The 17,659-nt window shown below is 55.7% G+C and overlaps 3 protein-coding genes across 3 annotated transcripts; 2 read left to right on the top strand and 1 right to left on the bottom strand.

Moving 5' to 3' along the window:
* Positions 1–797: 797 nt before the first annotated feature.
* On the top strand, positions 798–2,612 carry CSUI_004298 (uncharacterized protein; the record flags this gene model as incomplete). The annotated part of the gene is made up of 4 exons (XM_068064491.1): positions 798–929; positions 1,157–1,262; positions 1,587–2,240; positions 2,350–2,612. 4 exons carry the CDS (start codon positions 798–800, stop codon positions 2,610–2,612), a joined length of 1,155 nt encoding a protein of 384 aa, XP_067923532.1.
* A 1,239-nt stretch (positions 2,613–3,851) lies between these two features.
* CSUI_004297 (uncharacterized protein) lies at positions 3,852–14,281 on the top strand. The gene is made up of 12 exons (XM_068064490.1): positions 3,852–4,244; positions 4,802–5,270; positions 5,546–5,952; positions 6,298–6,506; positions 6,924–6,975; positions 7,140–7,247; positions 7,531–8,346; positions 8,689–9,553; positions 10,408–10,595; positions 10,784–10,997; positions 11,355–12,227; positions 12,990–14,281. Exons 1-12 carry the CDS (start codon positions 4,118–4,120, stop codon positions 13,642–13,644), a joined length of 4,983 nt encoding a protein of 1,660 aa, XP_067923531.1. The 5' UTR covers positions 3,852–4,117; the 3' UTR covers positions 13,645–14,281.
* Positions 14,282–14,391: 110 nt separating this feature from the next.
* On the bottom strand, positions 14,392–17,619 carry CSUI_004296 (nicotinamidase). The gene is made up of 2 exons (XM_068064489.1): positions 16,165–17,619; positions 14,392–15,349 (listed from the first exon to the last, which is right to left on the bottom strand). The coding sequence occupies exons 1-2, from the start codon at positions 17,023–17,025 to the stop codon at positions 15,062–15,064; spliced, it is 1,149 nt and encodes a 382-aa protein (XP_067923530.1). The 5' UTR covers positions 17,026–17,619; the 3' UTR covers positions 14,392–15,061.
* Between the last annotated feature and the right edge of the window lie 40 nt (positions 17,620–17,659).

The raw sequence follows: 17,659 nt of genomic DNA, 5'->3' as shown, positions 1-17,659 counted from the left end.
GCACCGCGCTCGACTTATGACAAAAGCTACTAGCTGGCCATACTTTGTTAGACGTCGACGCTCACCTGAACGATGATTTACAGGTGAGGACTGACGGCTAGATCACGAAGCAGCAAGGGCATAGAATGGGGGGCCACGGTCAACCGCACCCGGGATCATGCACGCAGCATACATCAGTGACTCGCGAGCCAGGTCGTCGCCGCGAGATTAGAGCAGAACCGCAAGGCTCAGCTAGCCACGAGAACAGACATAAACAGTTGCGCGGCCCCATATGCTCAGCAAGGCCTAGGCGACGCTAAACTGGTGTCACCGAATTGCTCGCTACAGCACCGCTCAGCTTCCGTCACCTCGACGTTGAAACCGCTTGTCCTGATGCTGGCAAGACCGACATTGGCTTCTGAGGAGCTTGAGCTTGTCTTTCAGCGTCTAAAGGCTAAGCCGCCACACTGCGCATCCCGGCATCTTCCATCCTTAAAAAATCCCGCCTCCGGAGATCAGGGCCGCACGTGCTACCGTCCTGATTTGAGCAACAGAGCACAAAGGTGTGCCGGCCGCGAGTGCTCGAGGGATCGGGGAGGCCTACCCTACACCATCAGAACTGTTGAAATACTATATCCACGGCAACTTCTCGAACACGTGCTCTGCCGTCTGCAGCTTTCGCCGTGAAAATCGCTCTATTTCCCGTTCTTACTGCGTCCTCGCACTGGCTTCCGACTTGGCCGCTCGCCGACCGGAAATCACAGGTAGCCCTTGGGACTCGTGGCAGTTTTTCGTTGACGCGTCCCACTGTCAGCAACATGAAAGCGGAAGCTAGCTCGTCGGCGCAGGACAGGACTTTTCCGGGCCACGGCGCAGTGCTCGGGCTGCACACGCGGACGCAAACCGGTGTTCGCGGAGATGAGCTTCGGGAGTATGCAGCAGGGCATCTTGTAAGCGGAACTGTTTCTATGTGCCATTTCAACTGATGGATCCGGCAAATGAAAAATAGCGGCTCACGGCCTGACGGTTGGTTATACTCTGGCTTTCGTATAGACGCGGAAACAGCGATTAACCGGCCTACTATACCCTAGCAGACAGGGCAGCTCCTGAGAGCGTCACAAGTTTGTTGAGCGTCACATACAATTGCGGGCTATGTTTTCTTGTCTCGAATGCTCAGGTAACAGACAGCAGAAGAATCAGTAAAGTGGAGGCATTCTCGGCTACATGCGCCGTCTTCTCTGCAGTCTGCTTCTGCTGTCTGGCGACGTACATCCTCGTAACCTGTAAGTCGAGGCAGATGATCTTGCCTGAGCAGCCATGAAATCGACTGCAAGCCGTGCATGTGGGTTTATTTTCCTTCTGTACTCGAGCCCTCTACGGACAGCACGTCTGGTCAGGTCGAGTCCGAGTAGCAGCGGCTCTTCACTCGGCAGCACTCGGGCAAGCAGTGCACTGTTCTTCTCCGTCTTGCCATCTACCGCCTAGTAGAAAAATCAAGTTCCTCGTTGCCGGAGCTCCTTGGTTCGAGGACGTACCGCTGTCCTGATAGGAGTCCTGTGTCGCCGCCAGGGCAATTTGTCTGCCGTTGTGTCTCGTTTGTGTCTTAGCGCTCACCTCGCCTTCGGGAATTCAACACGGATCAGTTCTTGGTCCTGGCGGAGGAACTGCTATATCTGGAGACAAGCAGCCGTCTGTAGCCCTCGAGTCCCCAACTGGGCGGGAACACGTCGCACCTCCTGCTGACCAACAGTCGTTTGTTTCTTTGTGGGATCTCGCCCATATGCCGCTCTTGGGGATTCACCGCATGGGGCTTTTGACACTCAGGTGGGGTGAAGAGGTTGCAGGAGACGCGACAGAAATGGCTTTTGAGGTTACAGGGCTCACTCGACGCACATCGAAGTTGGGACTCAACAACGCTCCAGGAGACTATACCTCCGTCACAACAGTCCAGTTGTCAGGTGGCTACAGATGCGTGATCACCCACGAAAGCGCAACACTGCATGACTCCAGCGGATCCGTAGTCCACTCGATGGTCAGAGTTCACGAACTGCAGGGGCCAACTACAAAGCCCGAACCAGTGAAAACGCAATTTCTGGATGGCCGACGCCTTGAACCCAAGCCGGAGGGCGGAATGTTTAAGAAGCCAAAAGAAACAGGCTTCGCTCCCGTTTTCCTGCCAAACGGACCTCCTCCTCAACCGCAAGGGCCGCCGACAAGCTTCATGGACGCGTACTGCCGCTACGGGTGCGGTGGTATGTCAGGTAAGAGTCTGTCTTGGTGGAGGCTGCGTCGCACCGTTCAGCTTGCTCCAAAGTGTGCCAGAAAGTCTCACATTGCTATGCTCCGGATTTCTTGCTTGCTTGCTTGCAGTAACCTTCCCGTACTACTACCGGCCTTTCTTCGGTTATGGGTATCCCTTGGTTGGGACTGAGGCTATGTTTCCCCAGGGCTATGGAGGCTACGCCGCGGCTCCTCTTCTTGCCTCCCAGGGGGGAGCTCCAGTCATAACTGGCGCTGCTGGCCCTGTGTTAGCAGGCGGGGTGTCTGCAGCAGCGCTTGGAATGCCGGGGGCTGGAGCGGCGAACGTTGTTGGAGGAGTGCAGCCAGTAGCTGTCGCTCTTCCTGGGATGTGAGAGATGGAATGCCGGGCGCTGGAGCGGCGAACGTTGTTGTAGGAGTGCAGCCAGTAGCTGTCGCTCTTCCTGAAATGTGAGAGATAATGGGAACTGCCCCTGTGAGGGATTCAAATGAGCAGTGCGCTGTGCGCCCGCTGGTCTGTTCTCGTGTACCTGTCCGGGGAACGTTCTCGCTCCGAGAGGTGTTGTCAGTTCCTTTTCATTGACATACAATGCAGTGTCACCTGATCGCAACGTCTTCTTGCGCGTTACTGTAGCAGACTCTGTGCCAAGACCACACCATGATGCTTTGTGACGCCGTTTTCGCAAAGTACCAGGAAACAAAGCTGCGGCTTGGACCTAGACATTAATAACTCCTGCGGTAGTTCGGACCCGGGTACCCGAGATCCCACATGCGCAGCGGACCCCCCATAAGCTGCACCTTGTCCCGCCAGATTGAGGGTGCTGGCAGCGGGTCATTCAGCTTGTAAACTCTAGCGTTCAGATCCCAACTGTCGCGCGGACCTTCCGAGGCACCACTAGTGCATGGTAGGCTCCAGCTGTCACCCCGTAGTTTTGTTGGCCGAGCCAAGCCGGTTCACAAGCCCATTCGAAGGGTATTTACTGAAGCTTCGGTACCTCATTGCATGCCATTCCCCTCCCATGGCCCGCTCTTGTCCGAAAGTCCCAGCACAGGAATCATGGTTTAGCTGTCGTCCTCTTCCCGCTCCGACGCTGAGGTTTGTAAGAGCCATACCAAGGCGGCGGGCTGTTTAGGATGCCGGCCACGAAGTGAAAGGGAAGAGGCATTTTTTGTTTTTCCTGGACTGATGCACCGTGTGCTCCCTACAGGTCGGTGGTTGTCTGCCAATGTCAGTACGATGGTTCAGGCTTTCCGAAGTGCGAAGAGAGACGTTCAGCTTTGGATTGTCCGCTAGTCGTCCGTGGTTCATTTATTGAGCAGATTGTTTGAAGGTTCAGTTTTGGTGGAGTGGGTCAACTCTGTATGAACCATATGGGGTCTCAACTCAGCTGGAGTGGTCTTGTCTCACCGCTACCAGCCGGCGGCTTACTGTGAAGCTCGTTCGGCTGCTTTTGTCGCTTGACAGTGTATCCAGTCCAATATTCCATGCGATTGACTGGTCGTACGCCTCGGCTAAGTAGAGGCAGTATCGGCAGGCACCGCGACAACTGACGTAGCAGACCCTGGGCTACGTCAACTCATCTTTTTTCGGCTGTCCGGCGAAATGGGTGCAGGTGCCGCTTCTCAGTTGGCTAGGCTCGTGCCTCAATACCTGCGCCAGTCATGTCGAGCCGGGAAGGCAGATGGTCGCCGGTGGCACACACTCGGGACCATTCTGATCTTGTTCGCGATCAGTCCTCCAGTCGGGGCTGCCCGCTTCTCAAACGCCGGCCTCTCTTCTGTCTCGGAGCCGGCGGGCGCCCCTGAACTTTTCGGATCCGCAGAACTGGGTAAAACAGGTGACACTCTACACCCGTCGTATGCCGGCCCTGGGCTTCGCATGGCTCGCTCTCAACATGATCCCTCAGCTGTCCCCTCTGAGATACCCGCTATCGGAGAGGACGCCCCGGTTTCTAGGCTAGGGCAGCCGAGACAGCACATGGGCCCCGAGACAACCGGCGAGGCAGGTATAGTGTCCTTCGTCTCCATTTGTTGTCGGAAGCAGTCTGACAGGGGAGCCAACGTCCTCCCCATACACGCTTGGGATGAGCACAACGCACTCAAGGCCGGCTGTTCTCGGCACCAACGCCGTTGTTTCCGGTCTCTGTCCTCGAAGGAGCTGTCAGGCACCCATCGCGTCTTCCGTTGAGAGGCAGGGACACTTCAGCTGTGCTCCCGGCCAGGCCGGCGACCCACCGAGCTGGTAACGAAACGGCATTAGCGCCCGCGCTGGCCCGCTTTCGACTCGCACCACGAACTGAGATTGGTTGTTTCGGTGCGGCCAAACTGTCCGGCGAGGCGCTTGGTCTGCCTGCGAGGGATGCCGGTCATGAAGGGAAGGCTGATTCTCTGTTTTTGCCCACTACTGATGAATTCCCAAACTGCGCCAGGTTCAGTACTCCTAGCCGACCGAACACAAACCAGTGTGTGCTCGCTTCCCACGAGTTGTCGAGTGCGTTGCCGTTTCCTTNNNNTTCCTTGTGAACCATGGCATACGCCTTTTTTTGTTCTTGCACGTTTACAGTCTCTTCAATGCCACAGGCTCCGGAGCTTAGCAGGGTTGCTGTGGAAGACACCAACAATGGCGGCAAACCGTCGCATAGCGGCGTGGACAGCCGTACGCCACAGGACAGCTCCTCTGAAGTCTCGACAACAAAGCACACGAAGTCGAAGGACATGAATGACAGTAGTTTTGGCCCTGGGACCACCTCGGCTACAAACTTGGGTGGTCCGGGAAGCATCACTAGCTCGACGACTAAGGCACCGTCCAGTTCGGACCAAGTCGGAACTCACGAAACTCTGGCGCCTCGCGAACACGTCGACCTATCAGAGGCGATAGGAGGCAGGTTGCCCAGGACAGGTCCTGGCAGAGAGGCCGACCACAATAACCAACCGGAAGGCAACCCTCTCATTGTCGTGGACAAGGAGTTCACGTGCCGCTTTCCGCATGGCGACTGCCACACATCACCGTCTGACTACTGGTACATGACGAGGTAGGTGCCGATCGGCAGCTGACGTACTCGAGCGCAATGTCTTGCACGCGACTCGTGAGCTGTAGCCACTGGCACCACAGTTTTCAGTAACCCCTGGTTGCTTCCACCTGCGGGTTCTCTCCGCTTGTATCCGTAAGTATTTGCACAAACCCAAAGCCAGGAATCCGAAAGCCTGCCTCTCGGAAAGGCACATGCAGTACAGAGGGACCGAGGGCATTGTCTGCGCGCAGCCGACCTTCTTTCTTCTTGGGTGTGGTGCGCTGGTCTGTTCGAAGTGGCATTTTGTCAGCTTGTCGTCAGATCGTACCACTCGGGCGTTACCGGTGGCTCCTTGTCATCGACCTTTCATGTGTACGGAAGCAAGTGCCGCATCTCGACATATCGGCGGCATCTTTAAGGAGCAGCATCGAGCCGGTGCGTAGCAGTAACAGCACAGTTTCTTCAGCCGCAGGCCTCCATAGCGGAACATCTGACCCAGGCGGGCCGGCGGCAGCTGCCTTGGACAGCCACACTCCTGGGTCCTCTGAAAAGTCGGCCATCAGTGGTACGGGCGGCTTAAGCTCTACTCGGCCATCAGGTTTCGACGAAAGACGAAGTCCGTCTTCTTCCTTGCCGCCTTTACCACCACTGTCAGTGCTGCTGGAAGGCTGCCCGGAGACAGGTGACACAGAAGACCCCGCGGGTAAGCAGGGCTCTTCAGTGTCGTTGTGATCGAGCCAGCCACTTTTCGAGCAAGCTGCTGTAGCAGCAACTAAGACGCCAGACAGGGGGGCTGAGAAAAATGGACTGGCTGATTTCGGCCTGCCCATGCTGACGGCACGCAGTCAGGCTTCTGATTTTAACCTGGGAGTGTCTCCCATATGCAACTGCCAGGAGAAAAGGGCGAGGAAGCGGGTGGAGTGGTGGTCTCGTGCCACACGCAGGTGGAGCCGCTGGTAAAGTGTCGAGGCCGGTGGTCGAGAGGTTGCGTCTCTGGGAACAAGGGGATGCACTGCCTGACACAGGGCTCTTCTTCCCTTTTTCACAGGCACACAAACGCGGACCGACGGCAAGGGCTCGTGGCTTACGTCGCAGTACTCTCTCTTTGATGAAGAGCACTGTGATCACGAAGGACTTGTTAACGTACGCTGTGCCGTAACCTGCGGGTGGAGGAGCCCACATCAACGGACCGGAAAAAGCGACGGAGGAACGACAGGAGAGCAGGACACGACACCCCACGGACAACGACCGCGAAAAGTGCTGAGGCACGTCGCCATCTGCATGAGTGCAAAAATATCTCTTGAGCTTCCATTGCAGGAATAGCGTAGCTGCACGCTTGTTCTTCTGAGGGGCACACCATGTCTCTCTGTCTCCGCAGTGGCAACTCCACCGTTGAGTCGTGCAAAGATCAGAGCGGGGTCTCTTCGTTGAGCAGCTTGGTCGGTCCGTAGTGTCGAGCCAAACAGGCGCGATGCATCAGCCTCGCAGGAATGAGCAGTGGCAACCTCAGTCTTAGCCTGGATACGCAGTCAGCTTCAGTTCTGGAACGATGTATCGACTGCTTGTTCGCCTGGGGCCCCTAATGGAGAGATCACGCCATACTTTCTCCTAGTTGCCAGACGAGATCCAGAACTCCTCCTTGAGAGACTTGTTGGTGCTCATTTGCCCTTTCAGATGCCTGTTCCAGTACGACAAGGAAGGAGTTTGGGGAATGCGGCAAGAGCATGTGGGTGCTTGTTTCGTTGTAGGTGAGCACGCGATTTTCGTAGACCTCCGTCCGTCTTGGAGGGCGATCGCCTGGCTGTGGCAGGAAGGAGCGATTAAACACTGTGTCGCACCTTTGGACTCATACTGTTAGCTCCACTGTGACAGTGCGTGTGCTTCTATCAGACCACGGTTGTGAGTCGCCTTTTGCCGAAAAGCATCGCATATTCTGCACGGGCTGGCGTGGACAAGGCTCCGGATTCGATCCCACAGACCCGCCGCTTCCTCTAAGCAGTAGGTTTCTGGCCCCGGTTGAGCTGCACGGGAAGCTCATGTCCCATCAGGGCCCTGTTGAACTTCTTTACAACTGAAATCCGTGGGATTCTTGGCTGCCTTGAGAGAAGAGACAACACCTTTTTCCCGCTTTCGTCCGGTGGCTGGGGGGGCTCGAGGCACAGCCACAGTTCGGAGCATGAAGCCTGGGAGGCTGCAGCATAAGAAGCACAAACCGGGAAGCCGTTACTTGCGGTCTTTGTGAGTCGCATGTTGTTACTCGCTCTTTCCATTTCGTTTTCAGCTGACTTGGTAAATCTCTGCACGGACGACGATTGCCAGAACTGCAGTTCTTTCCTCCATCCTGATTCCGGACAGATCACACGTGGGTGCCCTGGGGCGACCTGGAAGGCAACTGGCGGCGCCTACGGACCCGCCTGCTACGCGAGCGTTGTGCACAGGAACCCGAGCCCAAATCCCGTCACACAGTCGGACAAGAAGCCAAGAGACGAGCATCTACCGCACAATCATGGTGATATGAAAGGTTTTCAACATGAAGAGAAGCAACGCAGGCTGCAGGCCACTGGGAGTGAAATGGTTGAGCTCTCCTCAGCAGTGGGAATGAAGCGGGAAACGACTAGCCAGCAGGGGCCGCATGGCGGCCAGGCTCTAAATCTTCAATCGAAGGACTCCCAACAGCAGGAAAGGCTCAGTAGCAGCGCCGAAAGAAACGATTCGGTTGGTAGCCAACCTGAACACAGCAACGCGAAGGCTAGCGCCAGCGAAGAACGAGAGGACGCTATGCAGAGCACCGAACAGGGAGGTGTCACGACTTCTAACAACTCTGCTCGCGGAGGTCTCCCTGCTGAAGCATCTCATGATCGAATGTCTAGGGCTGATGGAGGAGTCATTGCAACCGTGCCCCGCACTGGACTTCATAACGTATCACGCGCCGACAGCCCTGGCAGGTCTGGCCCGCTTGCCACTGAAGCTCCCGGAGCAGATCGCAGGAGTGGCAACGCAAGAATGGATATACCCTCTGGACTAGACTCACAGCCAGAAGTGCAAGAAGGTGTATGCTTCTCCTACAGCGACACCGTTCCACCGCACCTCAGCATATGTGAGTGGCTACCAACCTGCAATCCACGACACGACCGGGCGAGCCGCACACCGAGTTCATCACCTGGGACCGTAAGGCTGTACTTCATCTACTAGCAGCAATAAACGGACAAAAACATCAACTGGTAACTAATTGCGACGAACTATCTCACACTGTCATACCAGATCCCTGCAAGGTGTGCAGCTGACTGTCTCTGGGCGTCCACGCGGAGTCTTGCCAGACTTCTGCAAGCAACCCTCAAGCAGACACAAGCGCAAGCGCACACAACGTACCCAGACACCACACCGTTAGCCTTGCGAGAGAATGACCTCGGAGCATGTGCGCATTCGTGGGAAACTGCAGATTCTGCTGATGAAGACTGCTACGGAGAATGGAGTGACTGGTCCGCCTGCATCCCCTTCCACCCTCTTCTGCAGCTTCACCATCAGCAGCAACTGGAGCAGCATAAGCAAACATTCAGGATAGCCCCCCGGCTAACTCGGCCCCCCAAGCTCGACGAGCACACTATAGCCAAGCAGGCACCCGCTTCTACCGTATCAGCTGACTCAGTAGCTTTGAGAGCTGCGCTCACAGGCCCGCCAGGCGAGAAAGATACGGAAGACACCAGTCCCCCTCTGGGGGCGGAGGCTGGTGTTGGTGCTGCCGGTAAGAGTGCTTCACTGCAGACGGCAGCGAGGCACGTCCTCGTGCCATTGCCGGGTCCCCGGGATCGCTATGATATTCCCATTTACTCTGACGGTTCTCCCGCCGCCCGGTGTTATAAGACTCGCGTGTTCCAGGTGTACATCCAACGGAACGGTCGTGGCCGGGAATGCAAGGAGACGGAAGGGGCAACACATTTTGCCGCGTGTTCCGATGAAGCGTGCGCTGCCGTGTTAAGCGAAACGAATCACCTGCAGTCAATCTTAGACATCCTGCGTCCACCCGGAGCAGCACAACAATATGGTCTGCACGAAGAAGAGGAGCTGCTGATGGCCCAGCAAAACTCCACAGGGTACGAAAATATTTTCTCCTTGTGGGATGACGACGAGGACACAGGAGAAGGGCCAGCGACCGGGGACCGAGTAACAGAGCAGGGTAAAGACGAAGTGCAGCACATGCGGGGCACTCCTTCAGCTCAAACCGTCCAGCACCTCCTTAGCTCGGGGGTCTGTCCGGGCCGGTGGAGCATCTGGAGCGACTGCGGACCAGATTGCTACTCTAGAAGGTAATTTTCCTCTCCAGTGAGCCTACCCAGATTCCAGCATCCTTGCGAATGACGTCGAAGTCGGCGTGTTATACACCGAACCAATCTGGAATACTTGACCTGTAGTCTCCGACAACTGCAGTATTCTGTCGTTTCTCAAAGTACCGAAAAGCACCTGGCTCCGTTTAAAGCCGGTAGACTTGTGCACTCTTTGAGGGCCGCCCGGCAGCAAGGGCAGTGTGCACGCGTCTGCAGAATAACAGGGTAGGTTGGATCCACGGACCACGCGAGCTACTTTGCCAATGGTGCATCTGTGAGGGAGCTGTGACCAGCGGTTGCCTCCCAGACTTACAGTTCACAGGCAGTCTGCACGGTTAGCTCGCAGGCATGGTTACAAGTGTGCTAGCATTCAGCCTGCACCATATATTACACGAAGACGTAGTCGCAGTACGGACGGCACGTGTACGACCAAACGGCTCTACTAAGGTACTCGTCACTGGATATTTACTTCCCCTCACGTTAAAAGACCTCCCACGGTCTTCGTGGACAGGCCTACACTCTAGATTCCAAAGGACTCCACGTCCCTTGGAACGGTTCTACCTAGCAAGTCTCCGGCTCATCAGGTGCTCTCAATTTATCCACTCATTCTGGAGTTTCACCCGAAGACCATCTCATCGCGCCACCTTGATATACTCCGCGGGAATGACAGGCATTACCAAGAGACCTCTTTCTCCTATGATACGTGCACTCCTGCCCCGTTTCACAGGAGTTTCTGGGGGACACAACCAAAGTACTGCTTGTGAGTTGATAGCGTGCACATCTTGTTTGTGAACATTCTTGACCCGGCGGCGATCCTGTCTGCTTTTCCTTTGCAGGTTCTTCTCCTTGACCAGCGGGACTTTCCCGCCGGACGGTGTGTTTTCGCAGTGCCGCGGAGTTGCCGGGGCCATGGAGGTGGCGCAGTGCAGGTTCATGCCTCCACTCTGTCACGTCCTACCCACACTACTTCGGAACAACACGGCGGAAGGCCCTGCCCATACAAATTCCAGTCACGCTGCACCAGGTAAGCCTGCGCCGGTGTGGGCAGGAAGCAGCCGGCTGGCCAGGGAATTGATTGGCACATCTCTTTGGGCACGCAGCTGTTAGCGCAGACGCACAGTGATGCGCGCATGGACAATAGTGAAGCCGAACCCGCAGTACGAAGAAAGGCTTTACTAGGCGGCTCTTCTTTCTTGTTCATTTGCTCTGCAGCTGCCGTCCCGGCTGGCATGCCGACCGAAATAGCCGGGAGGGACACCTCAGCCAGTCAACAGTGGCTGCGGATGCTTGTCCTCGCAGACGGGACAATGAGTGCTTTTGACGGAAAGGGGAGCCGCGCGCCGTTACTGCTCATCCCACCAGACCTGAGAGGGATATGCGGTGTTGCCATAGGGGAGTGGAGCCCTTGCGACAACCTTTGTAGGAAGTAGGCACTGACTGCTACGTTCACTTTAGATATATACAGAGCTCCCTGTACCTGTGTTTGTGCAGCAGGTCTAGGCGGCCAGCCCCCAGTCTCTCTGCCAGTGTGTCCCGCTGAAGCCCGCTAAACCCCTTTCTATCTGTCAGGGCTACAGTCTGGCGTGTTTTCCTCACAAAGAAATCTGCTGGGGACATATGGTCAGCCGGTTGAATTGACGGCACTCTGAATCGTATACACCTCCAGGAACGACCAGTAGATGTCGCTCAAGTGTGCTACCCTCCGTTGAGCACTGTACAGGGGGAGTGTTAGCTGGGCACAAATCCCTGCAGCCCGGCTGGTGTTTCTTTTGCCAAGGTTCAGGTCTTTCTCCATGCAGCCCCTGCGGCAAGACTCCGCACGAGACTCTCCATGCTTCAGTCACTCTGCTTTCGTGAGAGAACGCGCTCTATGCGACTCCAGTTTTGAACGGGCTGCAGGTGGTCTTCAAAAAGAGGATAACGTACTGAACGACTCGGCCAACTGGGAGTGCGTAGACCCTTCAGTCATTACTGCTGATCTCAATGTCTCTGTGCTAATGAACTCGCTACCATCCCCTCACCCGAGCACTTTCAACACTGGCAGTCAGTCGGCGTTCCAGCGGCGTATAAATCTGGGGGACGGGAACTTGTTCTATGCGACGCTGCTCCGGGCTTTAGCGAAGGAGCTTCGCCTTCCCATCGGCGCGGTGGTGCTCGAACAACTGAATGAGGAGTATAATCCAGGAACGGAATCACTAACGGCACCAGAAAAGAATGTCAGGGTGCCGGATGAAACAGCTATCATCAGCCCGAAGGCCAAGATGGAAAGAGACCCCGGAGTGTCAGGCACAGACCAGGGCCGAGGCACGCGCCGGGCAGAGAGTGCCCCCCTTGCCGTCGCCGACAGCGAACAAACGCCTGAGAGAGGGCCGCAAGAGCGCCACTTGGCTGACGACACGCGTACCGCGCCAAGGCCCCGTTCAGACGACAGGGAAGGAACAGAAGAGTTGACAGAGCGTCAGCTGCCAGTCCGCCTTCTTATTCTCACTCTGTCTTCTAAAAACCAGGCAGTACGGCAGCCTCCAAAATCCCCACAGCCTTCTGAACAGAAACAACCAGCGCCTCCAAAACGAGCACTACAGTCCCTGCCCCCGGTTCGACGAAGAGCAGCAGATATCATGGATGATGTCCTTTCGCTGCAAGGACGGGTGTTGAGGTAAGACTAGTCAGCCACTTCATTGGTGAAGGTTACTGCGGTGTATACACAACCACGCGCGAGACATCTGCTACGTCAGGGTCGTGCGCGAGTGAAAGACTATCGGACTAACTGGCACTCCCTGCCGTGCGCGTCCGTCTGTAGGTGCACGCTGGCACAAGCAGTCGAACCGAATCTGCTAACGGGGCGGGATTAGTACGGCTGAGCACCTGGTCTTATACATGAAGGCTGCCAAATCGGGCGCCGTCCATCACAAGTGAGTACAGTTGGCTACTTGGTATTCGTATAGCCCACTGTCTTCAGGGATATGGAATAGGACTTGAGGTGGAGTGTGTTAGCACATGTCAGCGGCTCGGGGAGGCTCCAGCGGCTATGCGCGAGGTACCTGACACCACCAGTGTGTGGAACTTTAGCAGTAGGGAACATCCCTCGTAAAAAATTGGTCGCTCAAGTGGGATGAGCGAGTCGCCTACCCCTGCGTGAGCCTATTATCTGTGCTCCTCCACCTGGCTGTAAAGTCGGACCAGCTAGAGGCTCCGTCGGGTCAAAGGACGTAGGTGGCCGTATCAAGGCCTCTACAGTAACGTGTAGAAGCGTAGAGATTGTGAGCCTGTCAAAGTGAGCCACGTACGGGGAGGTGCAGTTCGCGAGCCCAGAGGGTAGGGGCAACTCAGGCATCTCGAAGGTAGCCTGGATGTTTAGCCGCTTACGCCGCTTCCTCGGGCGCGCTGCAGTCTCTGGCCTCTGCTCTTCCTCCTGCAGACTTCCTGGCCCAGCGGGAGCGCATGTGTACATCAGAAACGTCCAAGACCGCACCGGCGATACTGAAACAGTCGATCGCAGTGCTTTCTTGGACGTCGAGGGTAGCCCGCCTCTAACTTCCCCGTTCTTCGGCACCGCCCCTTCCGGATTCTTTCCTCCGGGGGACATGGCGGCGAGCGCACCCCATCCAGCGGAGTTTTGGGATCCGTTGTTCATCAGCCTCAGCCCGCTAGCCATGTTCGTACTGCTTTTTGTTGCGACCTCCGGGACCATGCTGCTTTTATTCGCGGTCTGCTCTATCTTACGGGCACGGCAGCGGAAGAAGCTGGAAGATGAATTGGCTCTTATGCGGCAACATCAACAGTTGGCCACGCGTTCGACAGCGTGGCGAGGGCAACCGCCCCGTTGCATGCCTCCACACGTGAGTGGAGGTTCTGCCATGGACCAACACCTATGCCGTAGCCGGCCCGGAGATGTGCATGACAGGCCAACCACTGGCGGCATTGACTTCACAGGGCTCGCGCCCACCCTTATGGGCAAGCCGGCTTTTGTTGCAGGGAACCAGGCCACCACAGCCCCTGGAACGACGACTGCACCATCGGCTAGTCAAGCATCTGCCCCGGAAAAAGGACAGAACACGCTGAACCAGTCCTGAGAATCTGCCATGAAAAGCTACGATAGAAGACCCCCTTCTATCTTCGAGGGCGTTAGAGCGCAGTACGGAGCCTTGGAAAAGTGTGCGGCCCCCGTGGCGAAATTAGCGCAGAAGAGTGACCCCAAATTCCCCGGCTTTCTTCATACGCGAGCGAGCGACACGAGCCTTCTTGTCTGGCTCTGCCCCCAGCAAGTCTGTGAAGACCCATCCCGCCCTTGCGGACTAACGTCCAAACTGGGTTCGTGGGCCCCGCGACTCCCACATCTCACAAGTATACCGCTGAACCGGAAGAGCTTGCTACCACAGTTTCGGACAAAGTGCTGCTTCGGTGAGAGAGTATCACCTTGAGACTCTCTACACGTGCTACAGCGTTGATGCCGGTCTGGTGTCGTTGCTTGCGTGGCTCCTCCCTGGGTTGTTATTCTACGAGCGCAGGACCCCCGGTCCAGCCGGACTAGTGAAGACAGTCTACCCGTTAGCTCGTTGTCTGCTCCGTGACACAATATGAGGCCGTTTCAACACGGTTTTCTCCCCTCCTACGGGTCATGCACTGTCCAGTGACATGCATCCGATCGCGAACTTGTCGTGCAGTTGAAACCCAGTTCGTCGCACTGGAACTATTAGTACGCTTGCTCTCGGAGGGTAGCTCGATCGCCCGTGATCAACGCCCCGCCCGTACTCACGTGTCTACTGCAGAGGTCATCCGCACGACAGCAATTCCTCTCCTCCACAATGGAGAGGTTCACGGAGGTGCCATAAACGGCTGCGCGGTCACAACTGGACTTGTAAAGGAAGGCAGGGAGTTCACGCTCCAGAGCGCATCCTGCGTTGAAGTTGGGCTTTTCTCCCGGTATTGTCATGCTATGTTGTCGATTCTCACTATCCGCAACAATGGTGGGACACATCAACTGATAGCGTAATGTACAAAGAAAAAAGGAATAATACGAGAATAATAGCAGGCAATAATGAGTGCAGTCTGTGCAGTGGGGCAGCGCAAACGCAAGGCGCGTCTTCTTCAGCTGCGGGAGAGAGAGAAAACTTCAGGTCGTTCGATAGTCATAAAAGCCTGCTCCTCAACAAAGTGGCAACAAAACGGCAAGCACAGCTATTTCTTAGCACATCGTCCCTCCCTCTCGAAGCACTTTCTCTCCAGCAATGTACGACAAAGATTTTCGACTGCCACCAGCTCCGGGACTACACAGTCCTGACTGCGGTCACAAGGCGACCAGACCTCGCTGCTTTTCTTGAGAAATACTATGGAAGCCGCAGCTGCACCCCCCCTCCCAAACCAATGTTCTCCGGTAAGAAATACGTTCGGACTTCCTTCTCTTCACAACGTTGGAAACTGCGGCCCTTTACAAAGTTGGACGTCGCTACGAATGTTTCACTTCCACTTAAATTTCTTTTTCGCCGCTCTTCAAGCCTTTCTGCTGAACATTTCTGCAGTGGTGCAGACTCGGATACCCTTGTTTCGCATAGCCTCAGAGACTTTGGGAGTATTCTCTTCAAAAACAGACTTTGAGCAGTCCGTCAGAACACAGACTGTACGGATACCTGGAACTTCCAGAGCCGCGTAGGCAGTGGCGCTGACGCAGAAGTCAATGCAGAGACCGACTACGCATACAGTTTCGACTTTCCACTCCTGTAGCAAAGCTGCCAAAGGTGTCTGGCTCATGCCGCTGCCGAAGCATGAGTAACTCTCCTCCTACAAGAGCGAAACAGTTACAGTCACAACGCAACTGTTACACCGCTAGTCGGTTTTCTAATAATTTCATACGTTCCTGCCGACTGCACACCAGGCAACGCGTCCACCGTTTCTTCAACACGAATGTCATTAACTTCAAAACATCTTTATCAGAATGTGGCTACATCAAACGCACAGGATAGGGCCCTGTGGCGCCGTCCACAGACGGCGCAACAATATGCGCAGTTGAGACACCCGAAGGCCGCGGATGGAGAGATCGAAACGGCGCGCGAAACCAGTCGCTTGTTTCGGAAGGACGGATGCGGTGTGGCAAAGCAGTACACTGAGAGGTCTCGTTACAGTAAGCACACCGACCAAAGGTACTTCACTTGCGAGTGCCGACGAAACAGACTGACAGACTCTTCAGCTAGCGTTACATACGTGCCCCCCCTGAGAGGCAAACGTGACTTTGAGTCTAGCGCAACTACACCTCAGCTGCTGGCCTGTAAGCGTAGACAGACGTTTATTTCATCGGAAAACACCATCACCACATGGAAAAATACTACTCTCCAAAGTAAGGATAGCCAGCGGGAGTCCGCACGGAGGGTCGCCTGGACATGGGCACCATCATTCATACGTGGTCATAAAGGACGGAATGTCACTCTCATTGTCCGAGATGAAAGACCACGCACATACAAAGTAGCCACGCAGTCGCTTCAGTATTGAACCGCGGTCAGTTACAGTCAATAAAGTCTTCTGGTATGGCCACGCATCAGCACAGCCTTCTTGGTGCAACTCCTCGTAAAGGAGGAACCTCACGCTTAACAAACGCTTACTTCTCGATTGGTAGCCTTGTAGATAGGAACATCCGTAGGAAGCGTGAGGAGCTCAGGGTGGAGCTCTGCTCCTGGCGTGTTTTGGACACAGTGCACGGGCCAAAGATCTAGCACGGTACCGCTTCGTTTCCGTCGAACTTGGTTCCGACTTAGGTGTTTTGAAGTGCGTGGCGTCCTCGCGTCATGTTCTCCGTTCTGAATGCTCTCCTCCACCACACCGTTCGTCTCGCCGTGATGCAGCGGTTCCTCCTGAAACCCCCCCTTCCTCGCCGAGGGCATATCAACACCAGAGGCGGGACCCTCACAGCTGTCAGCATGGCTATGAGAAGTGTTGCTGCCTGAGGAGACATCGCTTCTCTTGTTCTTGCTCTTGGTCTCCGTGACAGACACGTCGGTATCCGCGGTTCCTTGAGAACGGACAGCATTTGTTATTGCTGCGGTTGCGGGTGGTTCTCGTAAGGAATCAGATTCTTCCTCATCTCCGCAAGTGCACGCTTCGGGATTACATGAAACCGTATGACTCCGAGCGAAAGAGAGGTGATTGTACGGATGCCAGTCCCGGGTGATAACAACATGCTCGAACAACTCATCCGCAATATCTTCGACACGGAGGGCTGCAGAATCTTCACTGTCCGAACAACATGAGCTTTCTCCTTGGGCACCACACAAGGTTCTCCAGCAGCGCAGTCTATTGATATTGAGCACCATTTCTCTCCGTCCTTCGCCGCCCAGGGCACCCCCTTCACAGAAGTCTCTCTGTACATCCGTGATGACAAGGCATGCAACGGAATTCTGGATAATATCGAGCAGCGCTTCCGGCGGCCCCTCATGATGTGGCTCTCCAGCCCTCCTTGAAGCCATTGGAAACCTCGGAAGAAGAACGCGAAGCAAACCACACAGCTCCCGGCTCTTAGAAGTCGTGAAATGAACCGAACTGACGACCTTGCATGCTTCTCCCGTGGACCCTCGCGCGAACACACGTCGGGTAGTGCTCGCGCCAAACAACGAGTAAGACGAAAGTGAGGGGGTTTGGCGTGTTCAGTGAGGATCCTGCCGACCAGTGCCGTAGAAAAAGCTCTTTGACTCTTCCCCGAGCGAGCTGGTGCTGTTCAGGTGATTTGCAGTTCCCGGAATACACAGGACGTAGGCGGGCACAAAAGGCAGCCGCCTCGCCGGTACACGGAAGGGCAAGATCCTGAGAATCCCAGGAATCCCCGGCAACCGAAGCTCTGAACACAGTTACCGCAACTGTGGCAAAAAGGAGTCCCAGTTCCAAGGTAATAGATCACGCGCTGAACGCCGGAGTGGTACGTCCTTCGGCCGTCCGATCCTCGCGAAAAATAGCACCCCATCGTCAGGGTTTGCTTGATGTTCTCGTGCGGGGGGGACGCACCGACAGTGCAGAGTGTTGCGAGGAGTTTCGATATTTGTTGGTGCCTTCGAACCAGTTGTCTGCCGACAGGGCAGAGGGCCCTGTAGTGCCCGCTGCACAACA

This window comes from Cystoisospora suis, assembly GCF_002600585.1.
Source record: "Cystoisospora suis strain Wien I chromosome Unknown contig_1980, whole genome shotgun sequence".
Taxonomy (NCBI): Eukaryota; Apicomplexa; class Conoidasida; order Eucoccidiorida; family Sarcocystidae; genus Cystoisospora; species Cystoisospora suis.
Note: the sequence above shows the minus strand (reverse complement) of the source record. Positions and strands in the feature narration are given on the sequence as shown.

Excerpts from the sequence above, each read along its gene's own strand:
- CSUI_004297 (XM_068064490.1), top strand. The coding sequence starts at position 4,118 with ATGGCTCGCTCTCAACATGATCCCTCAGCTGTCCCCTCTGAGATACCC. Across the intron at positions 7,248-7,530 it reads CCCGCCGCTTCCTCTAAGCA|CTGACTTGGTAAATCTCTGC; the intron begins GTAGGTTTCTGG and ends TTTCGTTTTCAG. Across the intron at positions 9,554-10,407 it reads CCAGATTGCTACTCTAGAAG|GTTCTTCTCCTTGACCAGCG; the intron begins GTAATTTTCCTC and ends TTTCCTTTGCAG.
- CSUI_004296 (XM_068064489.1), bottom strand. The coding sequence starts at position 17,025 with ATGGCTTCAAGGAGGGCTGGAGAGCCACATCATGAGGGGCCGCCGGAA. Across the intron at positions 15,350-16,164 it reads ACAAGGCTACCAATCGAGAA|GAGGAGAGTTACTCATGCTT; the intron begins GTAAGCGTTTGT and ends TCGCTCTTGTAG.